This window comes from Varanus komodoensis, unplaced genomic scaffold (assembly GCF_004798865.1).
Source record: "Varanus komodoensis strain SLA01 unplaced genomic scaffold, ASM479886v1 scaffold2, whole genome shotgun sequence".
Lineage (NCBI taxonomy): Eukaryota > Metazoa > Chordata > Lepidosauria > Squamata > Varanidae > Varanus > Varanus komodoensis.
This window is the reverse complement of record NW_025335568.1, coordinates 13,400,922-13,418,661: the sequence shown is the minus strand read 5'-3', so window position 1 is coordinate 13,418,661 and position 17,740 is coordinate 13,400,922. Positions and strand designations below refer to the sequence as shown.

General features: G+C 43.0%; 1 protein-coding gene across 1 annotated transcript; it reads right to left on the bottom strand.

The window, feature by feature from the left end:
* Positions 1–207: 207 nt before the first annotated feature.
* Positions 208–17,352, bottom strand: LOC123022634 (dentin sialophosphoprotein-like). Its single transcript, XM_044428489.1, has 6 exons — positions 17,182–17,352; positions 13,039–13,547; positions 12,540–12,936; positions 2,498–2,872; positions 1,016–1,854; positions 208–757 (listed from the first exon to the last, which is right to left on the bottom strand). Exons 1-6 carry the CDS (start codon positions 17,350–17,352, stop codon positions 208–210), a joined length of 2,841 nt encoding a protein of 946 aa, XP_044284424.1.
* Between the last annotated feature and the right edge of the window lie 388 nt (positions 17,353–17,740).

Sequence of the window (17,740 nt, the reverse complement as noted above, 5' to 3'; positions counted from 1 at the left end):
ATCTTTCTGAAAGTGATTCCATTTCCTTTGAAATCCTTCAGGCAATCCTTCATCACAATTTCCCTTGAATATTGCATAAAATGAAATTCAGTGGTTACTCTAATTTCCAGCTGTCAACTGCTAAAATGCTAAAATAAATTAAAAGAAGAGGTCAAATTCTGACCTCAGACTACAACATAGTGTCAGGTGTGTTAGTTTTTAATTCAATTAATACCCATCCTGGCAATCATTGTCATCATAATCACTAAAGGGTTTATTATGATCGATGTCAAGCATCAACTTTCGGCTTTCAAGCTCCATGCTTCTCGACCAGCTGTCTTCTGCACTCATAGAGTCATCTCTTGAATGATTGTCCCTTTCCAATGAATAGCTGCTTTCCTCCTCTTTAGATTCACTGTTTTCTGCTGATTCTTTAGACTTAGGATCTGAAGAAGGATCTTCATTGGAGTCACTATCTTTACTGCTAGCACTTTCTTGGGATGATTTGCTACTGTCAGATGATGTACTCTGAGACAACCTGCTGTCATCCTGGATGGATTCACTTGTGTCCTCAGCTGATTCTTCACTTTCCTGTACAGATGTGCTCTTCTCACTTGATCTGCTATGTTGTCTCTTAACTTCTCTGGATTCACTGCTCCTTGGTGGCACATTTCCTAGCTCTTCCGCAGAGTAACTCTCTTGTTCTTTAGATTTGCTGGCACTAAGCTCATCTGATTTTTCACCTAACTCTTTAGACATTTTATCATGGGAGTCCCTGCTGTCTTCAGTAGATACACTCTTTGTATCTTCCACAGAAACTGTGTCATCATCCTCACTAGACTGACTAGCCATGTGTTCTCTAGATTGGCTGTGCACATCATCTTCTGTGGACTGGCTGTGCAAATCATCCTCTCTGGACTGGCTGTGCAAATCATCCTCTCTGGACTGGCTGTGCAAATCATCCTCTCTGGACTGGCTATGCACATTGTCTTCCCTGGACTGGCTGTGCAAATCATCTTCACTAGACCAGCTGTGCCTATCTTCTCTGGACTGGCTGTGCCTATCTTCTCTGGAATGGCTGTGCTTATCTTCTCTGGAATGGCTGTGCTTATCTTCTCTGGAATGACTGTGCTTACCTTCTCTGGAATGGCTGTGACTATGCCCTCGAGATAAACTCTGTACTGCCTCTCTGGAATGACTGGTTGCATCTTCCCTGGATTTACTGGGAACATTTTCTGTTGAGTGACTAATATCTTCTACAGATTGGCTGTTCTCTTTTGAGTCAAACTCATCCTCTTGCAGGGATTTGCTTTCATCATGTTCAGGACTGTGATCTTCTTCAGAATCATCGTCACTTTCTTTTGAATGGACAGCCCCATGGAGCATGTGAGAATCACTGCCATGACTCTCAAAGATCCTTGGGTCATCTCCTTGCATTTCTTCATCTCTGAAATCATATCTGTCCTCTTGGCTGCTACTGTGACTATCACTCCCATGTGTTTTGCTATAATCAATAATGTGGTTATCCTCTTTATCACGGCTTCTGCTCTCGCTGCTGCTGCTGCTGCTGCTGCTGCTGCTGCTGTCACCATGGCGTCGGCCAATCGCATTGTAACCTCCTTCTTCTCCAGTGGCTATGGAAGGTTGCTGATCATCTCCACCACCCGGAGACAGGTCTTCTCCATTATGTCCATCCAAATTGTCATCGCCGCTCACATCTTCATCATTTGCCAGGTCACTGCCGCCTTTCCCCATAAATGTATATGAGACTTGATCAGGTATATAAAGCATGCCATCATTTTCAACATCGAAGTGTTCTTTTGATGTTCTGATGTTATTGTAAGAGTGGTCTTCATGAATCTCGTTTTGATCCTCCTGTGCAAGAAAATGGAGAGAAAAACTGAAGATGGCACCATTTATCATAGCATAAGAGGTTCTTAGAGTTGTTCAGGCTAAGTGCTGTTCTTGCTTCTGCAAGTTACTTAACAGCTTACATACTGCTACAACTACTTCTCTCCATTTTATCCTTCCAACATCCCTGTGAAATAGATTGGGCTAAGAGGCAGTGACTGGCTCAAAGCTATCCAGTGAACTTCATAGCCAAGGAGGACTAGAACTGGGGTCTCTTGAGTCCTGCACTCTAACCACAGCCCCACCATGGTCCTCACCTCCATCTACTGTGAGGGTACTGAACTGCAGGCTCATGGTCCCAGCATGGGCTCCTTGGCCATGCCTGCCACCGGCTCCAGCCCCATTTCCCCAACTGCCAATCATTTGGTGTTTTCACAGTTTTTTTCCAAGACAGAAAGATTGGAAGGGCTTAAAATAAGAACTTTAAGTTAAAATGCATTGTTATTAGGAGACTTTTACCCCACTTTCCCCTTTGCTCCACCAGCCACTGGAATGTGGGGCCTCAGGAGCTTCTTTGAAATTGAATTAAGCCCTTGGGCTGAAAGGGAATCAACATCCTTGATTTACTCAACTCCAGAGTTAATACTGGAACATTCTGAGTACCTACCAGAGACATTCTCTCAGTTGACCAATCATCAGAGCTTGCTCCATTAATGTCTTTCAAGTCAGGATGATCGTGGGAATCCTCATCATCTGCCCATTTCCTATGGACTGGTTGATGAGGTCTAAAATATCTGCCATCATCATTGTCCTGAGTGCTCCATTCATGGTCATCTTCTGAGGTACCCTCAAGGCTACTGCTGGAAACCTTCCTGGGAAAGCTGTTCCCTTCACTGCTCTCCTGGCTGGTGCTCTCATGTTTGCTGTCGCCATGATGTTTACTTCCGGTTTCTGTGCTTACACTCAGCCTGCTCCCTCTGTCTTCATCACTAACATCTGTTGTATCCACTTCCTCATTCAAGCTTTCTTTGATGGCACTAGCCTGTACAAAAGGTGGAAAGGAAAGGCTGTGTTACTGCAGGTAGGGATCAGTGAACTGCCTGTTTCACCTTCTTCTGCATTCAGATGCTTTAAAATTACAAGTTCTTTTGGTCAAGTGTAGGAAGAAATTTGAAGATTTGAATCTGAAATTTGTTTGTTCTACCAAACAAAGAACTAGACCCATTTTCACTTCTTGTATTTGGCACTAGCCAAATACAAGAAGTCAGTTATTCCTAGTATAGAGAAGGTTGATTTCAATGGGTCTACTCTACATCTCACTAGCTCTGGATCCAACCCTGGAATTTCTGCCTGGATAATCCTGGAACTGTAGGGCTACCATGTGCCTTCACCAACACCCAGCTCAGTATGTGAAGGCTGTTTTTGTTTCTCGGATGGTATGTTTGCTATGCCACATGCAGTGTGACCATGAGCTCAGGCCCTGCAGAAGTTCACTCCCAGGAAGTTGCCTTCCCTCTCAACTATTATCTCCACCAGCAGCCATTTCAGCAGGCTCCCTTGAGGGAGCACAGCAGAAGAACCAGGGCGGAAAGACTTACTCTGCTCCTTGCTGCCTCCTCTTTTCTCCACATTTCTTTTTCCTTGTGTATGATTTCTTTATAGGTTGCGAGCCTATTAGCATGGACTGTTTTGTCGTTCTGTTTATATGTAAGCTCTCTTTTGGCTGAGAAGCAGAATACAACTTTTTAAAATCAATCAGGGATCACCCGGAGTGTGTAGCATTCTTTCCTATCTTGGACTTCCAGGAGAATTTTGTGGCAAAATTCTGCATTTGATGTTGGGGCATTGCATGAAAGGAGAAAGAGAAACCATTTGCTTACCCAGTGTTCCTCAGAGCTCCGGTGATTTGCGGCTTGGTGTCTGGATACCTGAATATATTAAAAGAAGAAAGTCTGAATGAATGGAGCTGTGCTGTTAAATAAGTCAGTCCACACAAAATATTTTGTGTTCCATTTATTTCAGTGAAATAACTTTCTGACATCCCAAAATTCTTGTTATGTTTCCAGTTCTGTTTATTAAAAAAATACTTACAGGGCGGGCACTAGATAGCACCCAGATGGAGAAAAACACAAGTGCAGTCCTCCTGGTATTCATTTTTGTATCTATAGCAACAACAGAAGAACAGTGTTAAAAAAGAGATTTTGTATACGTGGTCAGCAATTGTACTAATCAGGAGGGGGACAAAAGCCTTCACTACAATTTTCTTTTTGCCAGGTTGCTGCCAATTGTGTACCTGACTGGCTGATGCTGTAAAACTTAAGCTGGGCTTCCTAAAACTAAAATATTATTTATATAGGATGGCAAGGGTGAGTGGCAGGCCCGCTGTTGGTTGCTGGCAGGCCAGATTTAACCCGTGAGCTGCCAGCTGCAGATTTCTACATGCTCTGAGTAACAAACCCAGACTTTCTGAAACTACGCCTGATCATATGGTGCATGCTGTGAAGAATCTACAGGAGAAAACCAAAATAATGCACTTATTATTTTCCAGGCAAAGCATGTATTCTACTGCGCCTACCAGCTGCATCTTTAGGGATGATGGAGAAATCTGAAATAGATTTTATGATCTCAGATTCTAATGAATTTGACCCATAGATTCTGCAGCAGACTAGCATAATCCAAGTCATATGGATTCTGTGGACTTGAAGACGTTTCTTTTAACTTTTCTGGAATTGTACACAAATTTTGTTATATGAAAATATGAAGGGTACTGAAAAATATGCCAATATATATGACTGTAAAAAAATATCCAATCTCTCTAGCTTCTGTTGTGTAGCACTTTTTTATGCACTCTTGCTCATTAATTGTAGGAAAAATGCACAAAATCCTACATGCCAGCAAAAGTTATATAAATTGCATCAGCATAGGGTAAAAGAATTTGATTCCACGGATAGTGAAAAAGAGATTTGACATTATGCAAAATACAAGTGGAATGGGTGAAACAAAATTAGTACATCCCTATACAATTTAGACTATACAAATGAAAATGTCTTGTTATGAAAGGACACACTTAGAATTGCAGATTCTTGTTTGTAAAATATTACCTCCTGGCAAAAAATCAAGTTGTTGCATACAGAATACTGATAGTTTTTTGGAGTTGTTTAAGTAATTGTGACAAGCCACCACACTTCAAGTTGTACCTTGGAAATGCTGAAAGGAGTTCACAGAAGTATGGTTTTACAATTTGGTATGAGTGTCATAGATGCCCTTTGGATAGAGCTTTTAACAAGTAACACAGTCCACACACACACCGGTTGGATGTAAATTTAGACTTAGAATCAAGATAACATATGGCTACATTTGGATCCAGTCACCTATTATTAAACTATGTTAATGTTAACTATTGTTAATGTTATTAAGGCTGTATTTTGCTACTCACTTACAAGGGAGTAAGCAAAAGTGAAATCAGTGAAATTGCTTTTTTACAGTTCCTCCAAGAATGGAGGTTTATCTCAAACATCCACCTAAACACACATACTTTTTTAGTGCAAAATCTCCCTGAAAAAGGAAAACTACGTGTTTTTCCTTGCAATATCAGCCGATCAATTTCAGGACTAAGTTACATGGACTAAGACTGCCTTTGTGGTGCCCCCACTTTAGAATTAAAGCTGTCAGCATCTCCACCCCCAGCTAACAAGGCCCAGTGCTCACTGGTGAAGGGAATTGTAGTTCAAAACATCTGAAGGGTACCAAATTAGGAAACCCTGGATTACAGGGAGTAAAGACAGTTAGGGAAATGAAAATTTCACCCTACTCCCGCCTAAAATGAATCCCCTACCACTTCCCCATAGACATACATGCATTAAGGTTTTTTCCATTATCAAGCTGTTTGATCTGCTTCCATGGTAAATAACAATAGAGAAATGACTGCCATGGTTCCAGATGATCATACCTTTATGTACCCAGGCATTCATGATTAATTAGTCTAGAAAATAACTTTACATGTATCCTTGCAGTGTGGTTTGGCAGCTGGTCTTGCTCCCTCGGTGAAGCATACATCCTGTGTAACAATAGCTAATCTAGTTGAGATTACTGAGCAATGTAGTGAGCTAATCAACTAACTTGACGTGCTCCACAAATCAAGGCCAGACTGCTCTGTTTCTAAGAAGCTCCAACCAAGCTCCATAGAAGTGAATGGCAGCATTTGTAGAGTAAGTTGCTATCGAACAAGGAAGACCCTTGCTCTGTAACTGAAAAGTTCACACATGGATGTGGTGCATTTGTTAAGTCGTCCCAGGTGATGACTTGTGTGTGTAAATCGCTATCATGGATTAACACTCACTGCAGCAAACTTTCACACAAACTGATACAACCAAAGTGCAGCACTTTTGTAGGTGACATTAACCAAGATATCAAGAGATGAACATACATGTTTGAATCCAAATCCATTAGCCAGTGGGGCAACTTAGAACTCACAAGAAATCCTAGAAATGCACTACATGGTAGGAGCACATGGTAGAAGCAGGAACTGATTTGGAGGCCAAATTCTCTTCGTTTGTTTCTGTAGTTTTTCCTTTGCACACTTTAAATTTGAATTTTCTTTGCTTTCTAACATTCCCCTTGATGACCATGTTCAATTATCAAAACCCCTTGTTGCATAAAACCCCCTTTAAGGCTTCCATTCACATCTAATACCACCAGGTATTTGAAGAAGCAGACAAGAGGCATTTCGTATTTTTCATCTTCATCATGCATATGCTTCCCATTTCCAAGAGGGATTCTTGGAATCTTGGAATGGGAATCTGAATTCCCATTCAGACACTATCAGTAGGCACCTCCTGGATTAGTTTCATTCCTAGCAACATCAGAATAAAGAGAAACATTAAAATATTTACCTGTATGCTTGTTTCAGTGGACTTTCTCCAGGATTTTTTTTATCTGCTCTACCCGCACAGATAATTTTACTGTCTTATTCTCCAATATCCGTTTTTGGTATTGTCTATGACAGCGCATGAATTTAAACTCTGCTTCAGCTAAGAGAGGACCAATCAGCAGTCTTGAGGAAGGGGGTGATGTCATAAAGGTGTCATCAGGCTTCCAGCCTGCCTCCGCTTCCTTTCTGCCCCCAGAGGCATATTTTCCCTAAAAATAAGCTGTGGTTCTCAAAATGACTAGACTAGTTTACATTTAATGAGAGATCTTGCTAAGGGTTCATTTGGATTTCTAAATTTATGCCATTTCACATGCATACAGGTTTATGAGCATAAACATTTGCAGCATTACCCACGCATGCAGCCAGCGTGGTGTCATCCTCGCGTCGGGGTTGTTTCCTGTGAATCTATGTCTTGTCCAAGCAGACAGTGTGTGCTGAAATGCTCCCAAGAGCTGCATCTTCAGGGGGAAAAAATGTGGGCTACCGTATCTTCTTGCCTTACAGCCACTGTGTAGGAGGATGCGGAGAACAGCTTCCAAGTTAAAATGAAACTGCTGAATTTGCCCTTTGCGGCTAAGATACAGCAAAGCTGTATGTTGCAAACAGACATGGGGAAGAAGAATGTGCATAGCTGGAGTTTTCTTTAGCATCCCCACTTTGGCAATGCATACTGGAGAAGATACACAGTGTTTTTCAGAATCAGCACTGCAGCCGAAACTGTAAATCATGTTGCCTCTCCAATCTGTAGTAAACACATGAAAGATGCCTCTGACTTTGAAGCACTGGACAGTTTTGTTATAGACTCTCAGAACAATGAACGAATGTGGAGCACAGTTAAGAACCAGTACGCTAACCTTATAGGTCCCTTCCAGCTCAACTGTTCTATGGGTCTATGATTCTATGAATATTATGCAGAATGCTAAATTTTCATCATATTGTTCTTACATTCCTGGACAATGCTAATGTTAGTAAATGAAGTGACGAGTATGCTGAAGGAATTCCATCTTTCTGATATGACCTGACATGATTCACAACTCTCAGGATATAAGACAGATTGGAACATAAATTTTACAGTTCTCCAAAAGTTGCAATAGAATTCTTGATCCAATATGCATTCAAATGTCATATTTGAGATAATATGCATTCAAATGTGTATATTGAGAGAAAAATGATGTAAAGGCACCCTAAATCACAATAAACTGCCAGCAATGGCACATCCAGTTTATAAAAAGGAAGGAAATACAAACAGTTTGTAAAAAGGCTTTTTTTAAAAAAATTAACTAGATGTGAGATTGCTGGGTATTTATTGCAGTTTGAAGTGCCATATCATGTTTATCACATCACCCGTTGCTGGTTTAAAAGTATGCGTCTTTAAATATGTCCTTAATTGCAAATCTGTATGCAAAGCTTTAAAAATCCATGCGGAAATGGGGCAGAATGGACTCTGGAATGAACTCATGCAAAAAGTGACACAGACTGGAAATCAAGTGATTCTTCCATCCCTCCGAGGAGGCATGAGGAGCAATTGCACCATCAGCTGCACCCAGCTTTGCCTGAAATAAAACTTTGCCACATCCTGTTAGTGAGGCACAAGGACCTGGAGGCTGAGCGAGCTTATCCGAGCAGAAGAAGGGGCACGGCAGCAGCAAGTAGCTTCCCCACTTCCCCACACACAGCCCGGCCACTTCCTCATAACACCCACAAGGAATGTTAGGAATAGCTGCCAGGAAGGGTTTCTCCCAAGCTGGTTTGAAAGCCAGGCTTTATAAAGAACCGAGTGGAGAAACTTTTCTTTTTTCTTTTCTTGTTTTGATTTCACAGAAATCTCTCAGATAATTCCCAGCAGATAATGTCTATCTCAGGGATTGGATACCTTGGCTCAGACGTCAATTCAAAGGGAGACTGCAGTCAATAAATTCAAACAAGATCAAAGCTTGGGAGGGCAGCAATGAAAGAATCAGAAGATCATCAAGTGTAAGGAAGTTTCACTAAAGACTAATGCCAGGATCATTCATACTATTGTATTCCTGGTCACTATGTATGGGTGTGAAAGCTGGTCAGTGAAGAAAGCTGACAGGAATAGACAGTGCTTTTTCTGTAAAAAATAAAGGTGCCGGAACTCACCTCACCGCAGGCAGTAAGCACACACACCAATCCCAAGCACAGCAGTGGAGCAGCGTCCCAAGCCGCTGTCTCTCACTATCAGATAGCAGATAGCAGGCACAATAGCAGCCTGCAGGCACTATGTTAATGATGTTTGCTGCTGATGGGGTGTTCAAAATCACTTCATAAAATCTATTGAAAAAAGGTGCCCCCGTTCCTGTGCATTCTATGACCAAAAAAGCCCTGGGAATAGATACCTTTGAATCATGGTGCTGGAGGAGAGCTTTATGCATACCAGGACTGACCTAAAGATCAATAAGTGGGTCCTCGGATCAAAACAAGTCAGAGTTTTCCCTAGAAGCAAAAATGGCAAAACCGAAGCTGTTATCCTTTCGGCACACCTTGAGAAGGCAAGCCTCACTGGAGAAGACAGGCATGCTAGAGAAAGTTGAATGCAGAAGAAGAAAAGGAGGACCAAGTAAGAAATGGATTGACTCCATAAAGGCAGTGACAGCCTTGAATTCAGAGCAGCTGAGCAGGGCTGTCATGGGCAGCACCTTTGGAGGGTTTTCTTTCACAGGGTCACCATAAGTCAAAGGCAACTGAAAAGCACATCCAAACAAGGATTGGAAGTGGCTGCAGTTCTTGTGGGTAAATATAACTCACTTATGAGTTATCAAGCATCTTCGGAGATTGACCGCACACACTGTTGTTGAGTTTTCATGGCATGTGCAGGAAATCCTGACTGGTCTTGTACCCTATGCTCCATTTCCAATTTGGCAGACCAACCTGGAGTCTATTCCACCTGCTTCTACTCCAGATTCTATTCAATTATGCCACAAGGACTCCTGTGTCTTTTCCCAACTCTTGCTTAACGCCTGTTGTTATAGCTCAGGGCTCCCCAGCTTTTCAGACCAATGGCTACATTTGGAATTTGAGGGAATATCATGGCCGCAGTTGGTGGAAGGAACTTATCCATTCATAAAATGCAACCATGGTGAATAAAGTGATTTGCAAAACACTCAGTTCCCAGAAGGCAAACTAGTGAAAGTAAAAGTAGCAGGCAAACTAGTGAAAGTAAAAGAAAAGTAGCTTGCCGAAGAACCGGAGTATAAGGCAAAGAAGGATCTGAGCACCAAAACACAAAGCCGTTCTTTGGAATGCTTCAGCTTCAAACCTGGAACTTAAATCACAGTGGAGCAGGACGGTAGCATACTGTACCGCACAACCTTCTGGGATACTAGATTTAGTTTTGCAAAATCCTAAGAAAAGTAATAAAAATCAGGAAGGGCAAGACACCAGTGGACACTAAGCAAGGTATCTGCAACTCACAAGCACCTCCATGTTCTGATAAAATTATTAATTGTCATGATGTATCCTTTGAAAAGGGGTTTTTTAACTTGGTATTCAGGTACAGGCCCCTAATCTTTGCTGAAACTTTCTGCCCCCAGTTCAATTGATATACAACATGATGTATATCCCTAGCTCCTCAGCAGCACAATTTGGATCCATGGTTTCTTATGTCCTGCTACTGCAAGTTATTAGATTTCCTGTTGGCTCTGCTTTCAGAAAAATATGGGGTAGCATCTGGCAAGAAATGGTCCATTGGTTGGCCATCTTCCTTGCCCAAAATTTTTAATAAACAGGAGTCAGATATATAATGGAAGAATCTTGTTTCTATTGCATTCCATCCTTTTCCAGTAATGGATGCAGACTAGCACACTGCTTTTAAATGCAAGCAACTCATGCCTTTGAATGTCATGCATTTAAACCTGTTAAATCTAAACATATATGAATGTCTTTGCAAACAAAATGCAAAGCAAATGTTAGCATTTCAGGGCAAATGTCAGACTTTAAAAGAAAATGGAATTTAGGCTTTTGAATTTCTGCTTTTCCTTTCCTAAGTTAAAAACGATGGAAGCCAAAAATGCAGGCCCCTGAAGTTTTCCACTATAACCTTTTCCTTTGGGCCATTTATTCAAAAGAGTCGCCGCCTCCAGCTCCAGGAGCACTTGCCCCTTAACTTCTCTCTTCCACTGCAGACCGGGAAGATCCAACAACTCCGTCAGCAGAACTGGAAAGCAAGGCATCACCCTGAAAATAAAGTATTTCTCGGTTTCTGCTGAGGTGAGCTGATTTTTAGTGCAGGAAAATTTTATGGTACACAGAAGTTTCAAGCTAGAAGATGAAGGGCAGAATCCAACACAACATCTATGCCCTGCTCACTTCCCTTCCAAATGCCTTGCGCAGGCTCCAGCCCCAGCCAATTGCCATGTCGAACCCCCTGCTTTTTCAAGGCAAATTTAGTGCTTCCTACGGAGAGTCCCAAAATGAGTGGAAAATGGTTTCAAGTAGGCAGCGCAACAGCAGAGCTCCCTTATGCCGCCTTCCAGAAATGGACACTTTCACTTCTTTTGGGTTGCCCTGGAACTGCTAAACCACCATTGCACAAGTGTGTCTGCCTGCCCATACAGGCTGCAAATATCCCATTAGATTCTCTTCCACTCCACTAATAGAGTTTGCTGTGAAATTCATTGCCGGTATGCTTGCTTCTGCAGACATATAATATTTGCTGAAACAGTGTAATTGAAAATAAGCCCACTCTACCCTTCAGAAGGGAACAACTTACCCAGGCTGCCTGCGTTGCAGGGAAAAGAGAATGTTCTTTGATTTATTTCAGAAGCTTTCAGGAGTATAGAATTCTCACTGATTTAATTGTGGTGATCACTGAATTGTGCTCCTATTACGTGCAATGTGAAAACACATTACTTGTGACCTAATGTTGTATATATCTTACAGAATTTACCCATAAACAATTGCATTTTGGATGCCACCACTGGATTCAGGACAAATGTGATAACTTCCGGTTCATGCATAAATTTCTGTGCCATGGATAAATTTCTTTCTGTCACTTACTTGCAAAATAAAGAGTAAAAACTAGACAATTCCCAAGAAAAGTAGAAGAGACAACATGAAAAATAATAATTTATTTTACAGTTTACACACAGGGTATGTTTAACCTTATGAGGATAGTTTGGGAACCATGATATTAAATAAGCAAAGAAAATCAGGCTAGTGTGTATTTACCGGGAGCTGCACTTGTAACAGCTCATTCACAATGGAAGCCATCACTTGATGCTTCAAGCAGGTGGTGAATGAGCTTATGTGAATCAGACCAGGAATCTTTGATGAATGAATATGTATACCAGAACCTGGACTTTAGTTATATTGTCTCTGTTTATGAACAATCAAATATCCATTGAGTGAAAATGCATAATTTATTGCAAACAACATTGTAGCACTTGAAAACATGAACATATTATTAATTTTTTGCTTCATGATGCAGGTGTGTGCAATAGACTTTCTCCTAATATCTCACCAATTTGAGTTTGAGGCTGATCCTAAACATAATATTTGGAGGTCCCATGGATTTCAACAGCTGCTACTTCCCAGTAAGGGTGTTTAGCATTGATACCTTTGCTTCTGTGTATCCATTGTCCATCCTTTCTCTGCCTTCTTGATAGTTTCCATTGCTGTATGAAATGCGAATTTTGTTGTCCCTCACTTGATGTTAATAATCACTGGTGGAATCATTGCTTTCACTGCCTTCACTTAAGGATTCGCTTTCAGAATCAACATCTTCTGTGTGAGTGTTGTCCTCACTGTCTTCACTCACTGCAGATTCACTGTCATTTGTATCTTCTGTTGTATCAGCGGAACCATTGCTGGCAGTGCCATCTTCAGTCCCACTGTCACTGCTGGACTGATTTGCCGAATCACTTTCACTGCTCACCTCATCTTCATTTGCACTCTCTGAGTCGGACTGGGTTTCATTTTCAGTGCCACCTGCCTGACTGCCACTATCTGATCCTCCCTCGCTCTCACTGCTGCTGCTGCTGTCACTGTCACTACTGCTGTCAGAGCTGCTGTCACTGTCACTGCTGCTGTCAGAGCTGCTGTCACTGTCACTACTTTCACTGCTGCTCTCAGACTTGCTCTCACTCTCGCTGCTGCTGCTGGACTTGTCGCTCTCGCTGCTGCTCTCAGATTTGCTGTCGCTCTCGCTGCTGCTGCTGGACTCGTCACTCTCACTGCTGCTGCTGCTGGACTCGTCACTCTCGCTGCTGCTGCTGCTGCTGGACTTGTCACTCTCACTGCTGCTGCTGCTGTTGGACTTGTCACTCTCACTGCTGCTGCTGCTGCTGGACTTGTCACTCTCACTGCTGCTCTCAGATTTGCTGTCGCTCTCGCTGCTGCTGCTGGACCCATCACTCTCACTGCTGCTGTCAGAGGCACCGCCATTTTCACCGCCATCACTGTCTGACTCCTTGCTGCTCTCACCACTCTCTGGATGACTGCCGCTGTCTTCGCCATTGCTCTCTGACTGCTCACTGCTCTGGTTTTCATCAGCGCTTTGTTCCTCATCTTCTGCAGATGTGCCTTCTGATTCCTCCCCACTGCTGTTCTCAGAGCTGTCAGAACCAGGCTGATCCCCTTGCATGGATTCGCCACTCAGGCTGTAAGCATTGCTGCTCTCATTTTCACTGGTGTCACTGCTGTTCTCTGGGCTACCTCTGGGTTTCGCTCTAGGCCTAGAGGAATCCCGAGAACTCGTCACATTATTAAACCCATTATCATTGTCACCAGTGCTGTTGTTGACAGCTGTATCATTACCATTCACACCCTGGAGACCAAAAAGAAACGAAAGCATCAGTGCAAGCAAATCATTCAGCCATAAATACATTTACCAGAAAACAGGGAGCCTAGTACTAGTCACCGATGTAGCTTTTACTATAATTAATGAATCACCCAAGCTGGTGGTGTTTGTGTTTAAACTCATTTGGTGCAATGGAAGCTGATGGGACCAGCTCTGGATGTGATTTATTTCTTTTGCTATTTGTTATTAAACCCTGCTGCTGTCAACTACATGGCTGCTGCCACCCCTCCCTCAAGCTGCTTTTCTTACCACTGGTGGCAACTGGAAATGATCACAGAGGTAAAGGCTGCAGAGAATGTGACAGTCCCACAGCTCTCTCCTACCAGCTGCTTCTCCTGAAATCACCCTGACCCCACCATACTCTTCTTAGCCTGCCCCATCTTGGAACACATGGGTCTGCCACTGTAGTTTGCCACAAAACCTTCGAGGATGGGCTGTAGCTTAGTGCTGCATTCAGAGGGTCCCAGGAATCTCCAGGTAAGCTTGGGAAAGGATCCTGCCTGAAACTCTAAAGAGCTATGAGCAGTAAGCTGACAATAATGAACTAGATGAGTCAAGAATCCAGCTTAGCAAAATGCAGCTTCCTTTGCTCTTCTATTCCCAATTTTAGTGGACTAGTAGTCCAGTATAGATGGCAGAAACACATGTTTCCTTGCACATCAAGTCATATCTGAAGCTGGCCCTGAACACACAAATCCATAGGCATGATAGAATGATTTGCATGGTGAGTTCTCCTTTGAGATACAGAGGGAAGTTGTACACATCTGGTCCCCCTGTTAGACAGTCTCCCTCAGACCCCAACTGGACAGGTCCCATTTGGACAATCTCCTCAAAGATGACATTCTCCAGGTCCAGAAAGTGCTCAAGGCATGGCTCTTTGAAACACCAAAGAGGCCACCAACATGGCCTTGTTGGGGGTGGGTCTTCTGGTCCCCCTAGTCTTCTCCCAACTAGCTAAGAGGTTTGAATTGTTGTGCTCATTTGACCTGCCAAGCTGTTTTCCTGCTGATGCTTTCCTTCTCCATTGTTTCTACCAGAAGCATTTGTTTCCATTTTACTGCTCCTGCTTTTAATGTATTGTTTAAGATATTTTGTAGTATCCACTGTATCCACAAGCTGAGAGGTCAGGATGTAATTCTTCTTAAATACAATTTAGGAGATTAATTATATGCAGGAGAATGAGGAGAAGATTCTGTGGTTCCTCTACCACACCTTTTGAAGAGCCAGCCCAAGGAGAGGTAAGCCAGGCCTAGGATTCTGGCTCCTCATTCTGATCCCTACTAGGGGCAAACAGTACCACAGTCCTACAACTGTCTCTGAACCAGCAAACCTTGTTCCACTGGAGCTGCTCAGCACCAAAGTACTAGCCAGCTTAAACACAAATAAGGCCCGTTTGTGGCTCACATTCTTAAAACAATCCTAATTTGGCAAACATTAGTAATAGTTTCACTGACATCACTGGAAGCAACTTCCAAGTGATGGTTTGGATCCTAAGACAGTTAACCTAACAAAGTTCATGGAAGGAGTTTCCTGCCTGCCTGTCCCCACAAGCACACACCGTGCCCAAAAGGCTCTCTAGAGGATTGCTCTCCCTGCCCTGAACAAGGCAGCCATGCCGCTAAGTTTCATGCAGTTTGCATGTGCTAATTTGCTTGTGTAAATAACAATTTAGACATAATGAATAGGAATAGAATTTCATAGTGGGGAAGAATGAGACCAGGATGGCCACGTGTGGGTCTGTTCCATCTGCCTGTCTGAGTGCTAGCTACTGATTGGCAGATGAGGGCCTCTGCCTCTCCCTTCTTAATAACAGAATCATAGAACAGTAGAGTTGGAATGAGCCATGAAGGCCATCAGGTCCAAGCCCCTGCTCTTGCAGGGCACCAAGTTTCACCATCCCACTCAGATGGCTGTCCAGGCACATCTAGAATGCTTCTAGCATGGAAGGAGTCCTTAAACCAGGACTGGAAGTCTTCAACTAGAGGACAGTGCTTTCTAAAAGAGGGGACATGGCCATAGCCGCTTATCTGGGCATAAACTCACATCAGGACTTACTTCTAAGAAGACATGTTTAGGATTCTGCAGTAATTTTTTTAAAACCCAATGTCTGATTTGGGGTGACTCCACATTTCCTCAGCATCCCCATTCCAAACCCATGCCATACTGTTCAGGAAGGGCTTCATCTCTTCAAACAGACTCATGGGGGTTCGGGTGGCAGCAATGGCAGCCGTGTTGGGTTGGGGTTGCACTGACTCTTGGGATGAGGACTGTGGTGAGTGAAAAATGGGGAGTGTGGGAATCAAGATGGTGGAGGAGAGTGAGGTTTTCTAAAAGTTGCCATCTCCAGGTGCTTGGACAGACCATGGGAACAAACTGGGTTTGGAAGTGCCAGGAGGGGACAAGGGAGAGGAGGGAGAGGAGCCCCTGCCCTATCCAGCCCCTGACTCCATGACGCAGTGTCCAATTAGAACTGCTGCCCAATGAGAGGGCCTGTATAGATCTAGAAAGCTAGCCCTTCTTCAAAGAGGCCCATCCAGAGGGGTGGAGCACAGGGTTACTGGACAGGAAGGTTTTCAGAAGTAGTTTCTAATCTGAGTTCAACAAACCTTTTTGTAGCTATAGTTTGAAAATAATAGCATTGAATAATAATATAGCATTGCAAAGAGACTTGATAAGGAGAAACCCAGCTCCCAAATGTCTGAAATGGATAAGGGGAAACCCAGCTCCTGAAAAGAAGTCTATGGGAAACTTTCTTTCCAGAAATTTCCTTAAAAGCACATGGCTGGCTGGGAGATGCTGAGAATAACTTTTTTTGTCTAAATATGCATAGGATTGCACCTGAAGTTAAGTTGGTTTAGGCTTGAAGCCAATTTGCTTAGGCTTAAAACTGTAAATTAGGAGCCTTGCAGAATCAAGAGGGTCATATGATCCTAATTCCCAAGTGATGGCATAATTGTATCACCTACCAATCACAGAGCAAGTCTTTATAGCACATAAAAATAGCACCATCAGCCTGTGAAGATCCCAAGGCTGACCCTGGGATGCTCAAGAAAAATACTGTGGATTCAGAAGAGTTCAGATTTCTGGGAGCCTGTGAATTTAACCTACAGATTCCATAGCAAACCAATAAATCTGCAGACTTGGGGTCAAGGACAAAAAATTCTTCAGAACTCTAAAAATAAAATGACTCTGTCAAAGAGCAACACAAGGAAAATTGCCTGATGATTTGCGAAACCCAAATGAAGCAGACTTAACATCTGCAGATCCCTAGCTTTACAAAAACTTGCCAAGCCCAAAATGCAGGGAAAACTTCCCTTCCCAAACAAAATGCAAAATAACAATGTCATGGCCCAACTCACCTTAATGGTGCCATTCCTTTTCTTTTCAAGGCACAACTTCACATTTTGGTCCTTCTCAGTAGTTACGTTTTTATGATCTTGGGAACTTTCTTCCATGCTGGTGTTGAAAGAACCATTCACACTGGCCCTACCGCTCACTCCTTCCCTATTTGGATTGCTTATTTTTGTACTATTATCGCAAGCCTGGCTGCTACTGCCATTATGGAGACCTTCAGTCTTGTTTCCCCTGAGAGCAGTGGTACCTTCTGAGTTTCCATCTCCCCAGCCATCACTAGAACCTTCTTCTTCTGGGTCTCCACCAATGCCACTGCCACTTTCATTAATATCTGTCCAGTGTATGCTTTCTCCATGGATGTTTCTTCCCACAGAAGTGTCCGTTGGGTTACCTTCAGACCCATTACTTGGATGTCCATGGCCACTTGTGTTTTGAGTTTGGTTCTCCTGGTCTCCTATGGTGTCCCCATGTCCTTCTCCAGTCATATTGCTAATGTAGGCTGTCTCTCCATCACTGTTGCCATCATTCTGACCAATCTCAGGTTGCTCTGCTTGGGTTGTATAAGGGCCATTCCCTTCTCCAGCCCCATTATCAGCACTGCTGGAATTCTCACCTTCAAAGTTACCCCCAAGCATTTCCTCTCCAGGAACAGACCTCACTGCAACTGAATCTCCTCTAATTTCACTTGTGCTGACATGGGCAGGGCTAACCTCAGGCCTTCCATCCGCATTCCCAATAGTATTAACCAACTCAGCAGCTGTATTGGTTACAGGCGCATCCATGCTGTAGTCTCCTCTTTCACATTC

Bases quoted from the DNA above. Each gene is read 5' to 3' on its own strand.
- LOC123022634 (XM_044428489.1), bottom strand. From the start codon at position 17,352: ATGGACATCCAAGTAATGGGTCTGAAGGTAACCCAACGGACACTTCTG. The intron at 2,873-12,539 runs GTGAGTGAAGAC...CCTTTTGTACAG, and splicing joins CAAATGACAGTGAATCTGCA to GCTAGTGCCATCAAAGAAAG. The intron at 1,855-2,497 runs GTAGGTACTCAG...TTTCTTGCACAG, and splicing joins CAACTGAGAGAATGTCTCTG to GAGGATCAAAACGAGATTCA.